Source organism: Myotis nattereri (genome assembly GCF_964212035.1).
Source record: "Myotis nattereri genome assembly, chromosome: 14".
NCBI classification, from domain to species: Eukaryota; Metazoa; Chordata; class Mammalia; order Chiroptera; family Vespertilionidae; genus Myotis; species Myotis nattereri.
Window position 1 is genome coordinate 54450717 of NC_138089.1, and position 23903 is coordinate 54474619.

At 47.4% G+C, this 23903-nt stretch overlaps 1 protein-coding gene across 1 annotated transcript in view; it reads right to left on the reverse strand.

The window, feature by feature from the left end:
- Window positions 1–23903, reverse strand: part of SCN10A (sodium voltage-gated channel alpha subunit 10) — a gene marked incomplete at both ends in the record, with an annotated part of 79119 nt that overhangs the window by 25524 nt on the left and 29692 nt on the right. Inside the window, 6 exon segments of the mRNA XM_081105580.1 lie at window positions 874–1323; window positions 2864–3223; window positions 11666–11839; window positions 13470–13708; window positions 18506–18617; window positions 20972–21265. Of these exon segments, the coding sequence (XP_080961706.1) occupies window positions 874–1323; window positions 2864–3223; window positions 11666–11839; window positions 13470–13708; window positions 18506–18617; window positions 20972–21265 (1629 nt within the window).

The window sequence follows — 23903 nt, forward strand, 5'->3', positions numbered from 1 at the left end:
GCCTTTGAGTGGAGATAGATGCCCCAGAGTTCATGTCCTTTATTGTGGGGGTGGTGACGCCCTGCCCTTGGCTGTTACCCAGACAAAGGCATGTAAAATATGGCAGCTGATAGCAGCTGCGGGAACGCAGAGAAGTGACAGCTGCGGGGAAGAAGGCAATGGAAGAGCCACAGACTCAAAGCGCAGCTGTGTCAGGCCATTTAGTGGGATGGCCAGCAGCCCTGCATGTCCTGGGCCCCACAGGGATCCCTGCCTTCCCATATTGTGCAGAAGTGCATGCCCGCAGTTATGGGGAAGAGGTTAATGAGGGTGGGTACACAGTAGGGAACTGTGCCAAGTATTTAAAAATATATTACCCAAAGGCTGAAATTCCTTGGTGCCAAAAGGAACAAGTGACATTTCCCTGTAACATCCCTTGTTGGGTAAATGAGTCCCATAATGACCAGGACTCCATAGGCTTCTGCTGAAAGTTAGAGGAGCCTGCTCATGGACAGCATCCTGTTCTTAGAGGAATCTCATTAGCCTCTCACGCACAGAGCCTGGGTATGGTGGAGCAAACCGGGCCGCTGTGTGAAAGACGGCCCCAAGCACCTCCAAGTGGCCTGGGGCTCAAGGGGGCCCCTGCTCCCTGCTTGCCCTGGGAATCCTGACCCTTTCTTCCAGGTGCTCAAATGCCACCTCCTTCAGGAAGCACGGCATGGCTTGCACTTCCTATGTCAAGGGCGCCTCTGCCTGGCTAGCCTGGAGCTCTTCCAGGCCGTGCCAGCCCTGATGTTGATAAATCTCTGTATCATCATTTCCCTTCTGCCCCTGTCGCTCCCTCCCTGAGACTTCTCCTTGCTTCCCATGGCCGTCCAATGGGAGAACTCTCACCTGCCCATGTGGGATCACTTCCTGCTGGGAGCTCCCAGCATCCTCCTCCTCCTCCTCTTCCTCCAAGTCATCGAGGTCAGATTCACCCTCGGCGATGGGCACAGAGACCCATACGTTAGGATTGGTGATGAAGTCACCGTGGCTGTCCCCGGGGTCTCTGGGAGCCGGGAGCCCTCCAGGGCTCCCCAGGGCTGCATCGGCGGCGATGTGGTTCTTGGCTTTGGACCTGGAGAGTGGGATCTTCACCACCAGCTGGGGCTCTGCCTTGGTCCGCGAGAACAGGCAGGGCCTGCGGAAGAAGCTGCGAATAGTCTTCATGGTGCGATGGCCAAACGCCTGGACCCGGGCCAGGGCCACCTGCAGGTTGTTCATCTCCCCATCCTCCTCTGGGGCCGTGAGGTTGTCGGCGCTGAAGGAGTTCAGCAGCAGGGCGATAAACAGGTTGAGCACCTGAAGGGAAGGAGTGGAAGGAAAGACTGCTCAGCCAACGACCTGAGCCCCTCCATGGCCCACCTGGCCCCAGCGACATGGCAGGATAGCCGCACCCGGGCCTCTCCCTGCATCCCGGGATGCTTTCCCTCTTGGGGGAACGGACCGTCTGAGAGCAACCGAGGAGAGCCTTGGGGATGTCATAAGTGACCCGCCCCGTGTACAGAAGGCTTGGAAGCCTGTTCTCCACCACAGAGGAGGATCGCCCCTGCTGAGCGAAAGGACGTCCAGGGACAACAGAGAGGAGCAGGTGTGGGCCTCCCTGGGACCACCTGCCAAAGCCTTGGGTCCTAGTCCTCACTCTGAATCCTGGACGCATCTCATTGCTTCCAACCTCACGCCTTATCTGTAAGCAGGGAGTGGGGATTCTGAACCTCTCAGACTGGCTGTGAAGAGGAAAAGACGGAGGGATGGGTGTAAAAGTGCTCAGAGAGGCAAACCTCCTGCCTGAGGGCCAGGGCCTGGGGCTCTGCAGGGACGGTGAGCTCATCCTACAAGAAAGGGGTTTCAGCCAGCCCCAAACTGGGAATGTGGCCGGAGGGCATCTCTGCCTCAGGAACCTGGGTGGGAAAGACTCGGAAGAGCCTGGATTTGCTCTTTCATCCCTCTTCTTGGTTTAGCGTTCTCTGTCTGTAAAACTCTTACGGGAAAAGAACCTCAGCTGGTTGACTTCCAGGGCAACAAGTAAGGGGCCTCTGGAAGTTCACCTCCCCGCTCCAGCCAGTTGGTGCTGGGAGACTAAGGGGGCCCAGAACCAGCGTGGCTGGAGACAAGCTGAGGGCGAGGAGCCAGGCTGGGGCAGAGAAGGGGTGCTGGGGCCGATTGTCAGGACGTCTCCAGAGAGGCACCTCTCAAGCCTGGGAGCAGACTGTGTCATTGCCAGGGTGGGCTGGACGCTGCCCATGGTGCAGCTTTCCTGATTCATCTTGTCCCATTGCGCTTGCTCCCTGCTCCTAACCAGGCCCTTCGTAGCTTGGAGAAACCAGCCGGCTTTACTCCCCTGGAGAAAAATATTTTCTGAAACTCCCAGGAGCAGGGAAGGAAATTTTTCCTTTAACGACTAACAGCTACCCCTTATTGAGTTCCTGCCATAGCCCAGACACTGCAGCGGCAATTTGCATATGTCATCTCCTGTAATTTAATTCTCCCAGTATGCCCACGAGCAAGCACTGTATTCTTGATTTTAAGGAAATGAGAGCTCAGGGATACTGTCTCTGGCGCTGGGTCGGCCATCACTACCAGCAGTGGAGCTGGGATTCTAAGCCAGGTCCTTCCTTTGCTGCCACGTGTGCTCATTCCCATAAGTCAGGCTGCCTCCCAAGGGACAGCTCTTACAATGTGACTTATAAATGACTCTGCAAAGTCTGAAGGCCTTCAATCCGGGAGGGACTCTGTGGGCATAAAAAAATGTGCAACGTCCAAGCTTTTCAGGATAACCCGGAAGTTTCCACTGTTGCCCAGAGACAGTGCCCCGGGGGGGGGGGGGGGCCTCCGCACTCACCACCAGGTTCCCCAGCACCATCACCGTCAAGAACAGGATGAGGCAGATGGACTTCTGGCCGACCTCCATGCAGGCCCACATGTTCTCGATCCACTCCCCGCAGAGTATCCGGAAGATGATGAGGAAGGAGTGGAAGAAGTCGTACATGTGCCAGCGAGGCCAGTCCTCGTCGGGTGCAGAGATCTTGCGCCGGTTGTCCCGGTAGCAATCCCCGAGGAGCTGCTTGCCCACCAGAGCGAAGATAAAGACAATGATGGCCAGGATGATGGTGAGGTTCCCCAAAGCCCCCACTGAGTTCCCGATGATCTTGATGAGGGTGTTTAAGGTGGGCCAGGACTTGGCCAGCTTGAGGACCCGCAGCTGCAGAGAAACAGAGACGGTGTCAGGTCCTGGAGGCTGTTCTCAACACCTTTCATCTCAAGTCTTGGCCAGGCACCAAAGGCCTAGGAAAATCACAAGGCAGCTCATTCCATTAAGATGGGGCGCTCCCAGGAAGGTGCCCTTACAGAACTTGCTTCCTATGTCATGAGCTACTCAACAATATTATCAGTCCTCTGTGGTCCCTGCATATTCAAGGTGCTTCACTGACTGTGGCAAAGTCAGGGGGCTTATACTGGGGTGGTGGTCTTGCCGTACATACTTTATTCTGTAGCCACTGGCCTCCTGGTGTGGGCCTATTCTAAGGGGGTGGAGTACAGGCTGATGGAACTCACAAATAAGTGAGAACGGTCCAGTTTTGACTTGAAGAGAGGCTGGCCTCCTGCACGTAGGGAATGGCCCATTGCATTTGAGAGGTATTGGCTATTTCTTAGGGCATTTCTTATCTTGGGGCCATGGATGTGTGTATCTGTGATATCATAGATACTGAAATAGCAAGTATCTATAATATCACAGACCCAGCAATAAATGACCCATGTGTCCATTGAATAGATCAACCAAACTGCCCACCTTATTGAATGCCAACCACTTGTATACATGGCACTGTGCCAGCCTGAGAGGTGTGTGGAGAGAGGCTCCTGCCCTCATGGAACGAATGATTTAGTTAACAAAGACAAGTCAAAGAGCCTGGCTGGCATGGCTCAGTGATTGAACGTCAACCTATGAACCAGGAGGTCATGGTTCGATTCCCAATTAGGGCACATGCCCAGGTTGCAGGCTCGATTTCCACTGTGGGGCATGCAGGAATCAGCTGATCAATGATTCTCTCTCATCATTGATGTTTCTATCTCTCTTTTCCTCTCCCTTCCTCTCGGAAATCAATAAAAAATATTTTTTTAAAAGACAAGGCAAAGACCCCCCAAAGTCTTCATTGTACACCCAAATGTGCTAAATTCCACAAGAGAGCAAAAGCACCATGCATAAAGATGTATACACACTTAAAAATACATTTGTGTGGTTCTCTAATTTGTTAGAAAGAAATATCTGGGCTCAGCTGTCATGGGGTATTTATGGAGAACCTACCAAGAGCCAGGCTCTGGATCGGGTGCTAGGATGACAGAGCAGGACAGCAAGTTTTATCGCCCACACAGCAGTGGGTGCATCCCAGGGGAGGAGGGTTAACCCTCTTACACAGGAAGCACCGTACCTTAGACCTAATCAGGACGTCATTCTCCTCATACTGGAAGCAGAGCTTGAAACACCAATTCTGTGGACTGGACATAGAGGCGGCTGACAATCCCTAATCAAAACTGAGTGTTTGTCACTAGACAGAGCCCTTTAGTGGAGGGTATTGGGAGAATGCAAACTTTCCTCAGCAACACGACTGATGTTTCCATTCTCACGGTAAACTCTGGACAAGAGCAAAAGCAGAGGTTGGAGTAGGGCCCTGCCACAGGGTGACAGCCACCCACCACACCACAGAGTCTGAGGGGCCTGACTTGGGACAGTGAGGGACACCGGGGCAAGCTCACTGGCACCTGGGCAAAAAGGCCAGGCATTGGCTCTTGTCTTAATCCCACCTGGCTAGTGGTTCCCATTGGCTCTTGTCTTAATCCCACCTGGCTAATGGTTCCCATTGGCTCTTGTCTTAATCCCACCTGGCTAATGGTTCCCATTGGCTCTTGTCTTAATCCCACCTGGCTAATGGTTCCCATTGGCTCTTGTCTTAATCCCACCTGGCTAATGGTTCCCATTGGCTCTTGTCTTAATCCCACCTGGTTCCTTAATTAGCTGGGGTGGGGTTGGGATGGAGAGTTTAGATATTAATTAGCTGGATTCTAATACAGTTGACCCTCGAACAACATGGGGGTTAGGGGTGCAGGCCTCCCATGCAGTCAAAAATCCATGTATAGTTTTTGACTCCTCCAAAACTTAATTATTAATAGCCTACTGTTGACCAGAAGCCTTACTCACAACCTAAACAGTCAATGAACACATATTTTATGTTGTATGTATTATATACTGTGTTCTTACAATACAGTCAGCTACAGAAAAGAAAATGGCATTAAGAAAGTCATAAGAGAAAATACATTTACAGTATTTATTGGGGGGGGGACCTCGTGTAAGTGGACCCACACAGTTCAAACCCATGTTGTCCAAGGGTCAACTGTATTAGGACCCCCTAAGATAGCAGTTTGTTGTCCATAATTAAGCTTATATTAAACTGCGAGCAAGTTGTGTATAATTCTCATTATAGGGTATAAATGGAGTCATCCTCTATTAATCCTTTTGTTGTCTTTATAAAGGACAGGAAAACAGGGTCCCTCCATTTGCTGTTCTAGAGATGTCTGGGCTTGGGGACCACTACTGTTAGCCAGTCAGTCAACACTCACTTACAGAGCATTTGATGCTGGGCTGTAATGCATGCGCCCCCACTTCCCCAAACCACCTGGCTGGCTCCTGCTGACACTAGAATGAGTGGTGCAGGAAAACATCCCTACCTGTGTCCATGTTCCCCTTGACCTTCACCTCCACCTCCACCCCCATCCAGTTGCTCTCTGTAGCCTTTGCCCAGCTTAGCATTACAACAAAAGAATTGCTTCATATTATCACGGAAAATTTATAAACTATTGCTTTTAATAGTTGCTGAGTATTCCTTCATATCTAATTAACCTCTCTAGTTAATCCCATAACTAATCTAAAATTTTCTGTGTCGGGGGAAAGTACACTGCTTCATATCCCAATCGATAAGCCATGGGGTTCTTTCAGTGTTGAAGACCAGTTAGGTTTTTTTAACGAAACGAAGCCACTCTTAGCAAAGATTTTACTAATGGTGTGGCCACCACTGAGTTGAGAGAGAAAGGCATGGGGACCAGAAAGCAAAGAAATAAAGCCGCGCTGAGAACTCCGTCAAAGAAAGCATGCGGGCATGTTGCACGCAGAGCGGCCTGAGGCTGGCCGTCTAAGTTTTAAAGGAAGTGAATTGCAAAGGAAACCATGGCCCCTGACTGCAAAGCCTTTGTCTGTTTAAAAGGTAAAATGAGCCTCGGCCTCCCATTTCCCGCAAGCTGTAGGCAAGCTCTGAAGGCTGTACAGGCCTGGCTTGCATCATACTATGACAGGAGAGAAAAATACCCATTATTGGGTGGAGACACTGAGTTCGGGGACTGTTTGTACAACACGGGAATTATTTACTGTTGATTAAGTCATAGATTTTAAAAAATTTTTTTATTAAAAATATATTTTTATTGATTTCAGAGAGGAAGGGAGAGGGAGAGAGAGATAGAAACATCAATGATGAGAGAGAATCATTGATCGGCTCCTTCCTGCCCACCCCACACTGGGGATGGAGCCAGCAACCCCTTGCATGTGCCCCGACGGGGAATTGAAATGTGACCTCCAGGTTCATAGGTCGACGCTCAACCACTGAGCCACGCCAGCTGGGCGAAGTCACAGATTTAAAGAAACAAAATAAAACTAAACTACTTAACAGAATTTTAAGTTGGCAAGGGGTAACAAATGAAAATTTGTCTTGGAGGAAAGTAAAGATTTTAGCTAACTTTCACTTTGTTTAAGCTAACTGCTCATGCTGGAATTACTAAGGTAAACCACTCAAAGAATAAAAACAGAGACTTCTGTTTCAAAACCAATAAAAGGGAAAAGGAATAAAGAAAAACAAACAATCCAAAAGAAATCGAGAAGGGTGGGGGCAGAGAGAGAGAGAACACAAGTGTACTTGAGCACCAAAGCAAATGGAAAACCCCAAATGTAAGGATAGACACATATCCAGATCTAGGGGTGCTCACAGAATGAGTGGACTACTTGCTTTGGTTCAAAGACAAAGATTGGATTGTCAGAACTGGATAAGAATTTAAAATCTGACTATGCTATTTACAAGAGACATATAAAAACCTTCATGATACACAAGGATTAGAAGAGAAAGAATGCATAAAGATATATGAGGCAAATTCTAAACCAAAAAAAGAAAACCCCACAAAAAACACACAAAACAAAACAAAAAATAAAGCCATTCTTGAATTAACATTAAGGAAGGAGATTTTTAAGGCAAAAAGCATTTTAGGGACAAAGAAGGTCAATTCTGAGTGGTAAATTTCACTTTACTGGGAAGATATAACAGCTTCAAATTTGTATACATTTAATGACACAACCTCAGGATAACACCAGAAGGAGAAAGAGACCTCACCATAATCATAGTGGGAAATATTTTTATAGACCGTTCTCTCATAGTTACTAGACCAAGCAGGGATATAGAATATTTGGACCATGCCATGAACTTCCTGTACTGAGCGGATTATGCAGTGTATTGCTCCCTGCAACAGCAGAAGGCACATTCTTTTCAAGAACATAAGGAACATTTTCAACATATTGAGCCAAAAGGAAATTATCAATATATTTCAAAGCACTAACATCATACAATACATGTTCTCGGACTATAACACAATGAAGCCAGGACGCAATGGCATAAAGATAACTGGAAATACCACAAATGTCTTGAAATTGAGAACCATGCTTCTAATTAACCCGAGTCAAAGAATAAATCAAATTAAAAATGAGAAAATATTTAGAACCAAATAATAAGGGAATTCTACACATCAAGGAGGTTCTTAGAAGGAAATTGAAGTCTTAAATGAATATAGTGGGGAAAAATTGGTTGACAATTCCATCTTAAGAAGTTAGGAAAGGATGAAATATGCAGAACGGAGAATGTAATTAAGATAAGATGCTGGGTTAATTGACACAGAAAACATCAATGAAGTACAGAGGATCCACAAGCTAACAGTTGGTTCTTTGAAAGGATTGATTAAATTGACGATTTTTTTTTGTAAGACTAAAAAAATAAAATAAAGAAAAAAGATGAGAGAAAGCCACAAATCATTATTTTTAAAAGAAAGAAAAAGGTAACAGAAGTACAGATGTTGTAGGCCCTTCAGAGATAACAGCATGGCAGCTGGCTGGGTGGCTCAGCTGGTTAGAGTGTCGTGCCATACACCAAGAAGGCTGTGGGTTTAATTCCTGGTCACGGCACATACCTACTAGTAAACTGTGGTAAAAAAAGAAAAAAGAAAAAAAAGATAACAGCATAGCACGCACAACTTTATGTCAATACACTTAAAATTTAAATAAGAAGGAAAATTTTAGAAAAATACAACTTACCAAAACTACTTTGAGAAATAGAAAACCTGACTAGTTCCACAGCCATTAAGAAAAGTAAATCATTAATGAAAAATATTGACCTCCAAATGCCTTCATTAGAGAATTTTACGAAACCCACCAGGAGCAAATAATTCCAATCTTACCCAAAGTTTGGGTGTCGAAGAAGAGGAATATTTTTCATGAAGATAAGCATAACCTGGCAATTAGCATACTAAAGCCTGGCCAAGGACAATGCAAGCAAAGGAAAGTAGAGGACAAATATTACTCATCAATACGAATGCAAACATTTTAAGCAAACTCTTAGCAGGCTGAACCTTCCAATGTATCAAGATTATATCATGATCAGGTTGGGTTTATCCCAGGAATGCAAAGTTGATTTCACGTTAGAAAATCAATTAATATAACTTACTTCTCGAATAGATTAAAGGAGAAAGTCTTGTGATTATTTTAGTGCATGCAGAACAACTGTTTGATAAAATTAAACATCTATTTATAATAAAAATATATGTAGTATGTATACTTTTTATTCCTCAACTTAGGATATGTCTTTATTGACTTTTTTTAGAGAGAGAGGGAAGGGGGAGAGAGGAAGAAAGAAAGAACGAAAGAAAGAGAAGGAGGGAGGGAAGGAGGGAGAGAGAGGGAGAGAGAGAGAGAGAGAGAGAGAGAGAGAGAGAGAGAGAGAGAGATGAGAGAGAAACATTGATTGGTTGCCTCCCACATGCACCCTGACTGGGGATGGAACCCACAACCTTTTGGTGCACAGGACGATGCCCAACCAACTGAGCCACCTGACCAGGTCCATAACAAATATTTCTAACAAAAAAACTTTCCTAAAATGATTTTTTTAATCTTTAAAAATTGTCACAAATATCAGGCTTGGTGAAATATTGAAAGCATTCTCTCTGAGAGCAGGAGAAGAGCAAGGATGTCTGCTGTGAACATTCCGTTCCAACAGTGTGCCGGATGTCCTAATCAGCACGATAATGTAGAATCTAATGAACAAAATAAACTGACGAACAAAATGGAGCCAGAAGCATGGATACACGGGACAGACCGGCTTATGCCCGAGGGGGAGGGGGCTGGGGGTGGCTGGATAAAGAAGGAGAAGGGACTCCACAAGAACATAGCTGCAAAGTCCATGGACACGGACAATAGTTTGGTGAAGGAAGGGGCTGGTGGGGTGGGTGGGCAAAGGGCCGGGGAAAGGGGGACACGTGCCATTGTGTCAACATTAAAAATGTTTCATAAAAAACCCCAATGGTATAAGGCTTAGAAAAGAAGAGACAAAACTCATTATTTGCATGATATGATTGTGTTAATACATTTAAAAGATTATATAGATAAATTGTTAGGATTCATGAGAGATTTCTGGATACAAGGATATTAAATAGCAAAATGCTAGTAAAAACATAAAAACCAGAAAAGAAAATTTAAAGAGATATTTCATTTAGAGCTTAGGCGCCTGCCTCTTATCATCATTTTCTAGATACTTAGAAAAATCTGCCTTTTGGTGAAAACTGTGATTTAATTCGGATCCCCTCATATTCCCAGGTGATGGCTAAAGGGCCCTGAGGCCCGCTCTGCCTTTCTCCTCCGCAGGCTGCCGAAGGCACCACGTCTCAGGCAGATGTCGTCACCTGCGGTCCAGGGCACACGTGTGTCCAGGACATGCTTCATTTGGCCTGTGGAGCGTTTGGGTGGAAGGGGGCAGAGGAGGGGAAGAGGAGAGGAGGGGCATCTGTAACACTGTCAACAATTTTTTAAAAATTTTGAATTACTAGCCAATATGAAACATTTTCACATAAAATCTGGATTTCTGTTTTCTCATAAAAAATTAGAAACTCTGACAACAATGGGCGAGTCCCCCGATTTCCGTGTCCTCCCTGGAGCCGGGCTCTGTGCCGGTCGGCCTAGATCGGACGGAGTGGCCCCTGCCTGTTTTATGGGACAAGTGCCCGCTGCCAAAAGCTCTTCATTGGCCAATTTATTTCACTGCCTGCCTGGTTCCTATGGGCATTTGCATTTGCCACCCCAATGCAGGGACCCCAAGTCCAGGAGCTCAGTGCTGTTTGGCTGGGTTCCCTGATGGGGCCCTAAGCAGACTTTCTGGCCTGGAAATGGACTTAGTGACACTTCTGAGCTCTGTCCCCTTCCTTCTGTCATCTCTCCGGAGCCGGACACTAGGCGGCCGGTGGGCCCTGCGAGAATACTGAGAACAGGGGTCAGTGAGGCACCCCGCTTCCTCCTGATGGCCTTGGAAACTGGGAGACCCCAGTGACCCCTGCCTTTCCTGGCAATCTGACAAACCTGACAGTTGTGGCTCTTACAAGAGTGGGTGGCTGTGGGCCACGGGGCACCAGCTACTTGAATAGAAGAACTGCTCCTGTAGAGGGTGCACTGGAGCTGAGTTTGGAGAAGAGTCAGGCCATGAGGCTAGTAGGTGGCAGTTTTCGAGGCGACACATGGGGGCTGTGATTGGGGCACTAGGGAGTCAGAGGATGACCTCTGTGAGGTGGGAAGAGCTGGGACTCCGGGGTCAAGCAACCTGGCTTTGAAATGCAGGTCTGCTGCTCACCCCTCGCCGCCTCACCCCTCGGCAGCTGGGAGACTTTGGGTGGTTATTTAATTACTCTGCATCTCAGTTGACCTCAGCTATCCATGAGGATATCAGAAGCAACTCTTGCCTTAGCCAGTTGGGCTCAGTGCATAGAGCATGGGCCTGCGTATTGAAGGGTCCCGGGTTTGATTCCGGTCAAGGGCACATGCCCAAGTTGCAGGAGGCAGCCAATCAATGATTCTCATCATTGATGTTTCTCTCTCTCCCTCTTCCTTCCTTTCTGAAATCAATAAAAAATTAAAAATAAATAAAATAAAAAAGCAACTCTCTGCAAATCTGAAATGAGGAATGTTATGTGAAAGGATTAGCACTGTGCCCATATCATCAGTGCCCAAGAAGCAATAGCTGCTATGAGTATCCTCGTCACTGTTATTTGACAAGAGAACAGGAGGGTGCTGGGAAGTCCCTGCCTGCTGCAGATGAGGGGACCCAGGCCCGGAGAGGAGAAGGCACGCCCCCACTTTGAATAAGTGAAAAGCACCAAGTCTCCTCTCCAGCTTCCAGGAGTCATGTCCTGCCTGCTTCCCACAGGGACAGGAAGGGAGAGGGAGCAAGGGACAGGGTCTGTTCCCAGGGGTGAGCCTCCCCGGATGTGGGGAGTTTCCCGAGTCGCCAGGAGGGGCCCTTACCAGGCGGAAGGACCGCAGCACCGCCATGCCGCCCTTCTTGGACGTGACCACCTCTATCAGGCTCACGGTGACAATGATGCAGTCGAAAATGTTCCACCTCTTCTGGAAGTAATAGTAGGGGTCAAAGGCAATGATTTTGAAGAGCATCTCAACCGTAAAAAACACGGTGAAGACCTGCGGAGGGAAAGGAGGAGCCATCTCAGCCAGGGTCCCTGGGGGCAGCGGGCAAAGACGAATAGGGCAGCAGCGAGGTGTCTTTGTTTTTTTTGTTTTGTAAACTAGCAAACCCCTTTCCCTTGTTTGTGTTCAGCGTCTATATTATCTGCAGGCTCCTGGAGGATTGGGGCTGGGAACACTGGATGTGGCAGCAGAGAGAACTCTCTGGACCAGAGCTCAGGGCATACGCATTGGAACCCACGCTTGAGTGCATCCATCTGCAGGGTGAAGAGGGGGAATAAGTGGGTAATCATGAGGATAATCGTTATGACATAATTATGTAAACGAGCAGTCAATCTGGTTCAGCAGTTTAAGGCGTGGATGATGGGGCGACGCAGACCCAGATAAAAATCCCAGCTCGGCCATTTCCGAGCTTGTGTAAGCTGGGGCAAGTCACGCGTCCTCTCCGTACCCCAAGCTCCTCGTGTGTACAGTGAACATCAACGTGAGAAAATGCCAGTGCAGGCCTCAACACAGGTCCTGGCTGACAGTCATTCGCTAATAAATAATAGCTGTTGGCAAGAAGAAAAATAATATACTGTCTCAAGTTCTTTCCCACTCTGAGTGTCTTAGGACAGAATTCTGACCTCGAAAGAGGCCAGGACCAGCCCCAGGCCACACAACAACCGGCAGGGGAGGGAGACAGGGAAGAAGAAAGCAGAGACCAGGGGCCGGGGCTTTGCTGTCAGTGGATCTCATCGATGCCTGTCACCAGCCTGGGCAACAGAGGGTTGCACTGCTTTTACAGAGAAGGACTGGGTCGAGAGTGTCAGGGACTTGGGTAACGGCACAGACTGCAACTGTGTTGTTCAAAGGGCATCTGTGGGGTGCGCTCTGTAGGCAAGTCAGTGTGGGGTGCGGGGGGATGCCCTAGAGAAACCTGGACAAGCCTCACTCCCCTTTCCCAGCTGTGTCACCTGGGGCGGGATTCATAACCTCTCTGAGTCTCAGTGCTCCCTTCTGGGCTGTGAGGGTGATGATAATCTCAGAAGGTCGTGACTCTGAGCTAATACTTATAAAGCACCTGTAGGCGCCCCGAATGCCTGCCTTTCTTTCATTTCATAAAAACAGGCGCTCTGCTCTGTCACAGTGGTGGAGGCCTCTCTCTCTCTCTCTCTCTCTCTCTCTCTCTCTCTCTCTCTCTCACCTCAACCTCTCCAACTGTAAAATGGGTGTGTGGACCCAGAAGTCTCTCCCATAAAGCCCTCTATGGTCTACGCGGACTTCTTAAAAATAAGCTCTCTTCTCTTCCCATTTCTCCTTTTCTGGAAGGAAACGGGAATGTCCATATCTTTACACAGGAAAGTGGCCTTTACACTTATTTCAAGGTAGAGGCATCTGAAACCGGGAGGATTCAAGTGGTCAGGGCTTTCCTGGTCCACTTCCCTGTGCTCTTCATCCCCAAGCAATTCCCACCAGCTCAGCCTGGTCCTCTGGACTTGACTTCCTGAACTCAGTGTCCACACATCTCCTGCACTGCTCCTCTGCCTCCAGCTAGCTAGCTAGACCAACACTCCAATCAATGAGGGCATGCGGCCACCCCATCCAGAGCTCCCCGGCCACGGTGGCATGGCTGCCAGGCACTCACAATGTTGCCTATCTGGAACATGGTTTCGAAGGTGTGGCTCATGTTGTGGTGCTCCATGGACATGAAGACGGTGTTCACCACGATGCACAAGGTGATGGTGAGCTCCGCAAAGGGGTCCGTCACAATCCTAAACAGAAGCGTCTTGATCTTCAGCCACGTGGGGCAGCACTCCCAGATCAGATACTTCCGAGCCAAGCTGGTCAGGCAGGGCGGGCACCTCTGTTCAGATTCCTCCAGTTCTGCATCACAGGTGTAGTCAATGACAGCTGTCTGCCAGGAGTCACTTTAGACCCCCATCCCCTAGACCAGTGATGGCGAACCTATGACACGCGTGTCAGAGGTGACACGCAAACTCATTTTTTTGGTTGATTTTTCTTTGTTAAATGGCATTTAAATATATAAACTAAATATCAAAAATATAAATCTTTGTTTTACTATGGTTGCAAATATCAAAAAAATTTCTATAGGTGACACGGCACCAGAGTTAAGTTAGGGTTTTTCAAAATGCTGACACGCCGAGCTCAAAAAGTTCGCCATCACTGCCCTAGACCTTGTCATTATGAATAACCACTACCTTCAATCTCCACTTCAGCCTCCCTTTCTCCGATTAGTGTTTCCTAGTTTTTGAAGTTCCTTCAATCCAGCAACCGTGATCCAGCCTCTCCCCATCTAGTCCTCCAAACCATGCACCCTACACTTTTTAACTGCTCATCACCTATGTCATGTCTTTACTTCTCAACTTTCCTAAGTTAGAGTTCATGTCCTTCCCTCTATTGAGTCCTTTGCAGACACCTGCAATTCCCTTGCCCCTCTCCCCCTTCATTGGACTTATCTGGCAGAACCCCAACTCTGAATACACCCAATGCAAAGGCTATTCCGCCCGCACCTGACCAGCTGAACCTGGATGCAAAAAGTACATGACTGCCCTAACCAGTTTGGCTCAGTAGATAGAGCGTCGGCCTGTGGACTGAAGGGTCCCAGGTTCGATTCCGGTCAAGGGCATGTACCTTGGTTGCAGGCACATCACCAGTAGGGGGTGTGCAGGAGGCAGCTGATCAATGTTTCTCTCTCATCGATGTTTCTAACTCTCTATTCCTCTTTCTTCCTCTGTGTAAAAAAATCAATAAAATATATATTTTTAAAAAGTACATGACCACGTTGGCTGGTCCCATTAGTGATTCATGAGTCCCAGCTGGTCACTGTCCAAAAATTCTGCCACATTTCTCTATTTCAGTCCACACCTTCAGCCTTCCAGACTACTATTTCTCACTTCCTCCTCTCTCCTCTCTCCTCCAGCCTCCATCTCCCCATCTCCACTCCTCTCTCTGGCACTAAAAAGAAGCACAGGAAGCAGTGCTGAGTGAGGAATCTTGCAGAGACACCATTGTGGCAGGAAGCAGCCTGTCTATGAGGCAGGACAGGAAGAGACTCGGCCTTGTAAACAGCCTCAACTTTGCTGCTCTTGACAGACTGGGGAGATACAGAAGCTAAAAGAATTATGCACTTGCTAGCTTGTAAATGATCAGGGTTTTTCCCCCCAAAGAGTCTTCTGCAAAAAAACTATTCCAGAAAGAACTTTCCTCTTGTTATTATTAAAGAGATGTCCCCCCTCTTATTAACAGCTAATGTCTCCACCTGTGCGTTCTCTCCTGCTAGCCACTTCAAGAATTTATGGAACATTCCCTCTCTTTCCTTTATGTTCAATCTCTCCCATTCTCACAGATCATCTCGATTAGCATGTAAATGTCCTTTTTAAAAAAGCCACATAAGAAAACCAAAATAAAATCTTCCTTCAACTCTACTTACACTATAGTGTCATTTTTACTATCTCCTTCTCTTCACAGAAAAACTTCTTGAAAAAGTTGTTTATATATAATATCTCCAAATCCTTATCTCTCATTTATTCTTCATTTCTCCCTCCAATGTGGCTTCTGCCTGCTCCCCACCCCTACCCCACCAATCCTCTCTTGCTCAATCACCAAACACATCACATGACCGAAAGCCCTGGTCTTTTTTGAGGCTTGATCTTACATGTTTCTATAGCATTGCCTCTTCTGACCTTTCTGTTCTTCTTGAAGTAATTTAGACCTTTGGCTCTGTGTTGTATTCCCTGGGTCTTCTCTTATGCCTAGGCATTCCTGCCTAGCCTCCTCTACTGACTGCGTTTCTTCTGTTCAATCATTAAAGGTTGTGGCTTCTTAGAACTTTGTCCCAGACCTTCTCATCTTGCTTGATTCCCTCAACATCATCCATCCACTTGCACCATTTCAAAATTACCGTCTGTACTCAACTGCTTTCAATGGCGTATCACTAGGTCACTCTCAGCGTCTAAGCTCTAGACCTACTTATCATAAAACCAACTTCCTCCTGGGCATCTCCACCTGGATGTCTCAGGGGCTCCTGAAACCCAATATGTCACAGACTCAACTCATGATCATCCTTGCTCATCTTTCCCCAGTGAATCTCCCTGTCCTCCTAAAGTGTTCCCTTTATGTCATTGCACCAGCATCCCTTTAGGTGCTTATGCCAGAACCACGTGAACCACCAAATCTTGAATCTTATGCTCCTTAGATAGTTCTCAGATCCTTCCATTTCCATCCTCGCCTCTGCCATCACCCCAGAGTCCAGGCACTGCCATATTTCTCTGGTTTCCTCCTAACTGGTCCCCTGCCAATGCCATTCCCCTCTTAATTCCCTTCTCTCCATGCATCCAGAGTAACCTTTATAAAATGCAAATGTAGCGCCTCTGCTGCCAATCCTTTAGTGGCACCTCACTGCTCTTAGGATGAAGTCCAAAATCCTTAATATGGTCTAAGAAGTCCTGTGGGTCTGGCCCCAGTCCATCTCTCTAGCCTTATTTTAAGGCCCTCTCTTCCTGGCTCTCTATGCTCCAGCTCCAGCAAGCTTTTTCAATTCTTCAAATATAATGCTGTCTTTTGCTTCGGGATTTTGCTGTTGTTTCTGTCTGGAATACATCCCTAACCCCTGGCTAAACTTACCACATCTCGCTGAGCACCCTGCACTTCTCCTTTAGACACTCAGCACCCCAGAAGTAACTTGCTCCATGTCCTTCTCCCTGATTTAGCATGAGGGTAGAGTTGTGCTCACTGCTGTACTCCTGCTTCTGGTCTTCTGGTTTGGACAACTGTCAGATCTTAGCTTGTATGCCAAGCGTAGGTGGTTCACCTGCCCCAGCTTCAGGGAACTGCCAAGTTCTTATTGGCTTGGGCCAAACTTTCTCAGGCACAATCACTCCCAAAGTGGTGGACCTTGTAAATCCAACCATAATTCTGACAGCATCAAGCTTCCTTCACGGACTCCATGGGTATAGAGGACATAATGTTCAACCAGAGAAGATCACAGCTCATCTGCCCTATGCTCAAACACCTCTGACCTAACCTGAGGTCACCTTTACCCAGAAAAATGTCATTATTTCTCCTGCCTTTCCTCACCTCCTTTACTTCTTATCACTACCTCTCATAGTATCTTCCTTGAGGGTAAGTCTGTCCCACCTCAGAATATATGACAATCCCTGTTCATCAGTCTAGATCTGTGGTTGGCAAACCACAGCTCGTGAGCCACATGTGGCTCTCTGGCCCCTTGAGTGTGGCTCTTCCACAAAATACCACGTGCGGGTGCGCACGTACAGTGCGATTGAAACTTCGTGGCCCATGCGTAGAAGTCGGTATTTTGTGGAAGAGCCGGTATTTTGTGGAAGAGACACACTCAAGGGGCCAAAGAGCCGCATGTGGCTCGCGAGCCGTGGTTTGCCGACCACTGGTCTAGGTCATTATAAATTAGTATTACCGCCCCCCTCCAATATCACCTTTTGTGCATCAAACTCATTTGCTATTCATTCAACAACTATTTGTTGAGCATCTACCATGTGCCAGCACTTCTGTTCTAGGTACTGGAGATCCAGCTGTGAGCCGAACAGACATATCTCTGACCTGTGGAATTTATAACCTGCTGTATACTTCCACTCTTTTACAGGTGAGAAAACTGTGGCACAGAACAGTTCCTGGAGCCCCAAGACTGCACAGCTTACCGCAAGTGGCAGAGCCGGGATGCAAACTCAGACAGCTGGGCTCTAGGGTCTCTGTTCTCTACCACCCTCTATGGCTTCTCATCCAACCAAAACTGCTTTTGTTCTTAGGACACACATTTTGTTCATTCCTGCACAATGCATTGCCTTTGCTGTTCATCTGTCTGGAACCTTCTCCCCCAGGTTCTCACAAGGCTGATTCCCTTACTTTATTCAGATTTCTGGTCTATTTAGGGAGAATAGTCTTCCACAACCACCCCATCTAAGATAGCCCCTTCTGCCCTAGCCCGTTTGGCTCAGTGGCCCGTTGGCCTACAGACTGAAAAGTCCTGGGTTCGATTCTGCTCAGGGGCACATGCCTGGGTTGTGGGTTCGATCCCCAGTAGGGGATGTGCAGGAGGCAGCCTATTAATGATTCGCTCTCATCATTGATGTTTCTATCGCTCCCTCTCTCTTCCTCTCTGAAATCAATAAAAAATATATTAAAAAAAAACTATCCCCTTCTTTAACTCCTTATTCTCCACCTCCTTCCTTCCTTAATTTTTCTTTTACTTCTTATCACTACCTGAATACCTATTTGTGCTTATCATCTGTATACCCCAGCCCCAGGATGTAGATTCCATGAGGGTGGGCTTCCAGCTTGCTGACCACTGAATCCTCAGCACCTGGAACAATGCCATCCACAGAGCGGGTGCTCAACAAACTGTTGCTGATGAGTGAATACACGAGAAAAGAATGAAGGAGGAAGCCTGAGAGTTCTGGGGAATAAATGAAAAAGCAAGCTGTTTGTATTTCACAGTTGCTATTTGAAAAATTATCCACATTCCAAAAACCCCACATTGATTAAGGGTAATAGGCCAAAGGCAGAAAAAGGAGGCGTGTTTAGGATCCCAGGACACAGAGACGGGTGCCCTTTGACACAGGGTTGGGGCATCCCCCCTGCTGTCACGTGGGGACTCATGACAGTGACCTTCCAATGAGTAGCACTTACCCTCGAGGACGGAGGTCATGATACTGACCACACTCATCGCCCTTTGGATTCGGAAGGGTTCATTCAAGTATTCTGCTGTTAAGAAAGTCTTCTTTTGTCCTGCTTCAGACACCTGCTGGGACACAAGCAGAGTCAGGGCACTCCCCAGACTTGACTTAATGGTTTTTCAGTGGCAAAGAAAGCTCACTCGGCCTCTATCGGCCAGTCTCTTGTAGTTGTGAGCTGCCCAGTGAAGCTGGGTCCCTCAGCAGTCTCGCTCAGAGGAACTGGGCTGCTGCTTGAACTTGGGATAAGAACTCAAGCATGATGAGCAGGACACAGAGCTGGGGTGCAGCCCGAGCCCAGGTCTTCAGCTAACAGAGTGGCCTGGGCTCACCTGAGGCTCTGCAAACTCCTGCCCTAGGACAGGGACCTGGCACCAGGGTGGGGGAGGGCTTCTACCAAAGGGAGAGGAGCAGCAGGCCAGGCAGTCATATGAGATGTCCTCTGGGCTGTGCATATGACATTCACACAGAATATGCATGGTATGTATACTACTCCACGATAGACTTTCTGGACCTCCCTTCTCATTGGCCCATTTCCCTCTCCACATATAACCCAGGTTCTAATTCCACACAATCTCTTTCTTTCTGAGGAACATTTGTGAGTGTCCACTGTCCAGTTTTCAGTTATCTGACACAATCCTTTTGACACTTCCCTCTTTGGGCCTTCGATCAGAAGTTCTGTCTGGGTCCTATGCCAGGCCCCAACCTCTATCACCCACATCCCCTGGATGTGGGGAGTCCAAAGCTCACAGCACCTGATTGAGCACCGCACAAACCATTCAGAACCCAAATTCAGCAACCATTTATTGAGCGCTGACCATGGCTGAAGCTGGTAGGTATACAGTAAGTGCTTAATACATATAAAGAAAGTTTCCAATCATGAGGGCTCAACCAAAGATGCTAGCAGATACTGGAGTTATTTGTTAGACTCCTGTATATAAATATAGGCACTTTCTGATTCCATTGAACCCTTTCACTATTTAGAACCTTTTTACAAGGGGAGACGTGGAGGTGTGAAGAATTTAAGGGACTTGCTAAAGGTGACTCAGTCAGTAAATGACACAGCTGTGATGAAACCCAGGTTTGTGTGACACAGAAGGGCTTAAAGACTTAATCCTGCACAAGCCAAATAATTTACCAAACATGTATCCAAGTTGGAATATCTAGGAAAGTAGTAATCTAGGGATCAATAATAAGGTTTCTTAAATGAGGCATTTTCTAGAAGGTTAAGCACCCCTGAGGGGGCCCTGCAGACTGGCTTTGACTTCAGGACTCTGTGCTGAGGATTCCTGTCGGTCCTTAAACACCTACTCTCTCTTCTTTGCCCAGTCCTGTGTACGCATCACCCTCACCCTCTGGCTCTGGTTGGGTTTGATCAATGGGAGGCACAGATAGGAGATCAGAGGCTGGAAGGAGACAGGAGCCCTGGATCTACCATCTGGCTTCCCCCTGCTGGGCTGTGGCTGGGCCCTGGCTGTAATTTTCTACCTGAGATGGCAAGTTCTGTGAAGCCGCCTCTACACAAAGCAGTAGCTCTTGCCGGGTCCTGATTCTGGTCCTTCCTCTTGTCCCTCCAGCCTCGGCACATACAGCTTCCCACGGGGCTGGTCTCTAGGGACCTCATTGTCCCTTCTTAGCTCCCAGAGCCCTGCCCACCCCACGAAAGTTTTCCTCTAAACTCTTGCCCGTTGGAGCCGTTCCTTCGTCTGCTTCTTGCTGGCATCCCATCAGAGATGCAGCCAACATAACTCTGTAAGACTTATCCAAGTCAGAAGAGCCATCCAGTGGTCTTCTCACAAGTCCATTTGCAAACTGCTGTGTGTCAGAGGCCAGCCAGGGCAACCAAGAAACACTAGCAGCATCATTACTGCACCTGGATGGAGAGCTCACATCTGTCATGGCTCCCCATCCAATGAGGAGTCCCTGGCTTGGCATTACATTCCGTGATTATTCTATTGAGAGTGCTGACTATTCAGTCACTGTTGCCTACTTTGCTTTTGCTCAGGTCTATCCAGGGCACCTGCTAGGATTTCTCTGGGTCCCATTAGCCAAGCCCAGAGTAATTTGCACAGAGCCCCAGGGAGGCGGAGAATCTTCCATTTTCTCTTACTTATCCAGAGAGCAAGCAGGCCTATCTCTAAAGCAGTGGTAGCAAGTGGGGACAGGGAAACACTGAAGGAAATATGGGATCAACTGGAAAATAATTTGCATCCCTTTACAGAGTAAACCAGAAAACCTGTTTGAATGCAGGTAAACCCAACCTCTCTTTCTGGGTCTCACTTGTCCAGTCAGTAAAATGGGGATGAATAGGAGGTATTGGGCAGAATGAAGTCTAAAGGACCCTTTCATGGGTGACACTCAGAACGCCGTGGCCCAAGGCCTCTAACTGGAGAGCAGCCCCAAAGAACACTCCCAAACTCACCGAGCCTTCTGTGACTCCAGGTCCATGCTCACCAGTGGGCAATGGGGGGTGTCCATCCTCTTCATGCCCTGATCCAGGGTTGGTGGCTTGAGGCAGCGGGCTCTTGGGGAGAGGGCCTGGTTGGTTGGTACTCCCACCCAACAGCAGGGAGCCCCGATAGCTGTCACGGTCTCCAAGAAAGACTCCATCATCTGTGACCCCATCAGGGAATGAGCCGTCTCGGACAGGGGCCCGGAAATGGAACACACTGCCATGGCTAGCCCGGCGTCTCCCAGAGGTGAGGCCTAGGAAAGACTGGGCATTGCCCCAGAGGAGCAGGAAAGGAGGAGGCTGGAAGCTCACCCTGCAGGACAGTCTGGAGCCCAGCACCTGCCTCTGCTCATTCCCATTTCCCTACCCTTATTCTCATGACCATCTAGCAGCAAATGAAGGACACAGATCTAAGGGGTAGTCTAGGTAAACATGAGGGGAGAATAGGGGAAAATATTCTTGACACAACCTGGGAAAAAGCCAACAGAGATGACAGATTATAGGGTGCTTAAGATCAGCAAATAGGTCCTCATGGCCAAAGACATGTTAGAGGACAACATTGTGGTTCAATCAGATGTGTCATCTGTTTACCAGCCTTTGGCCGTCGGGCTACTCCACATGCAAGTTGTGACCTGAGGAGACTCTGTTACGTGAACTAGCTCTGGAACATGCTTGGTAAATGGTTGTTGAATGACCCAGTGCACTTTATGACCGGAAAATTAGGTTCTACAATTCATTAGACTCAGCCTACATGTGCGGCAAAGGAGAAGACAAGAGCTTTGCCATGCAATAAGCTTCCAGGATCCCCTGAGGCAAACTTTGAATAGTCGACAATGGGGAGATTGAGGGGAGAGCTACAGCCTAATTTCCTGGAAGAATAATGACATTCCTCCAAATCAATAAACATTTCCCATCAAAATCTGCCTCTGAGGGAATTGGGTGACCTACCGTTGCCAGAGAAAAGGAAGTAATTCATAGGCCCAGAGCTCAGGGAGGGTCAGGTTGCTGGGTGAGCTAGTTCCCATGGCCATCGTGGGAACCTGACCATAACAAGTTATCAGTTATGTCCATAGGTCATATCGGTATTTCTAAAATCTAAACACTGACTTCCTACCAAACTCTGATCATACTGCTGAAAATTTCCCCCTTCCTTACTTCTGTGGACAAAAAAGGGGACACATACTATACCTGACAAGCTCAGGGGTGGCCTGCAAGAGGCCTAATGTAATGAAATAGGATGGTCTGAATGAAAACTTCCTAACAAAAGGTGAGTCGTGGCAGGCAGTCATGTCCTAGAGCAGTATCTTCATTGGCAAAGGTCAATTTTACCTTAACTGAGCCTACTATCATCTTTTTGCATCTATGATAACTTACCTTTGGAATGTCAGGGTAATTCCCCTTTTCCAGGACATAATCTCCCACCAGAATATGAGACCATAGAATCCCTGATTGATATCTTGTTCTCACACATACCATCTCTATGTGCTGTAAATGTTAACTACCCTTTATCCACCAGTGTAAAAGAAGTGTGTGTCTCTTCATTTTACTCTCTATCCAATCTCCAAGATTTTCCCAATTTTGCTTTCTCCCCCTTTCCTAATCTCCCACCCATGGAACCCCCTTACATCCTCCCCTTTGATGCTGATACATAAAATAAGTGTGAAAACTGCCATTTTCAGGAGCATTTCCTCAATCTGTTGGGATTCTTGCTTTCCAGCAAGTGTCATTAATTTGACTCAAACAAACTCATAAAAATTCTCTACAGTCCTGGTCTGCGTGGCTCAGTTGGTTGGGTATTGTCCCGTGTACTGAGGGGTTACTGATTCAGTTCCCTGTCAGGGAACATGCCCAGATCGCAGGCTCAATCCCTGGTGGGGGTCGTGCAGAAGGCAGCTGGTTGATGTGTTACTCACACATCAATGTTTCTCTCTCTTTTTCCCTCTCCCATCCTCTCTCTCTCTCTAAATATCAATTTAAAAAAATATTTAAAAAATTATTTACAGCTTTTGACATTTTTTACATCAAGAATTTCTTTTATTTATTAAAGTACCAAAATTGAGACATCTTGTCTGTTAGCATTCTCCTTACTTATCCCCTTAACTCACAGAAGTTTCCCAGCCATCGTTGAAATCCTGAGATTGTAAACAGAGCACTCTTTGCTTAGTATATATGTCCAAGGAACATGGGACTCATAAAAATCCACAAACCCTTCTCACTTTTGAAGCAAAGTAGCAGAGTCAGTAAATCCTTATTAAAGATTGGACAACCAAATTATTTGCACTTGGGCACTAAGCAAACCTATAAAGAAAGGAGGAAGAAAATTTTTTTGTCCCATATTTGACAGGAAGTGCCTCCTTAGCCAACAATTAATATTTCAAAATTAACCTATTGTGGGCAATAACTTCTCTTTTTTTGTTAATCCTTACCTGAGTATATTTTTTTCATTGACTATTTTAGAGAGAGTGGAGGGGAGGAGGGGGTGGAGAGAGAGAAATACCAATGTGAGGGAGACACATCGATTGGTTGCCTCCTGCACGCACCCCAACTGGAGCCAGGAATTGAGCCTGCAACTGACTTATGTGCCCTTGACCGGGAATCAAGCTCCAGATCCTTTGGTTCCTGGGCCGACACTCTAATCACTGACCAAAACAGGCCAGGGCAGCAATGACTCCTGATTTTAAGTATTAGACTTGCCATAGCATGCATCATCCAAGCAGACAAACCAGTTTCCTGTGAGTTCCCTGAGACCCTGACTGTGTCTTTCCTAGCTACCTCCAACCATTCTCTCACCTCTGATGGTAAGAAAATGGCTTTATCTAAAATATGCCTATGGTCTATTTACCACACGAATATACTGGGGAAAAGAGGAAGGGGATGCCTTCTTGAATGGCCTCCAATTAAT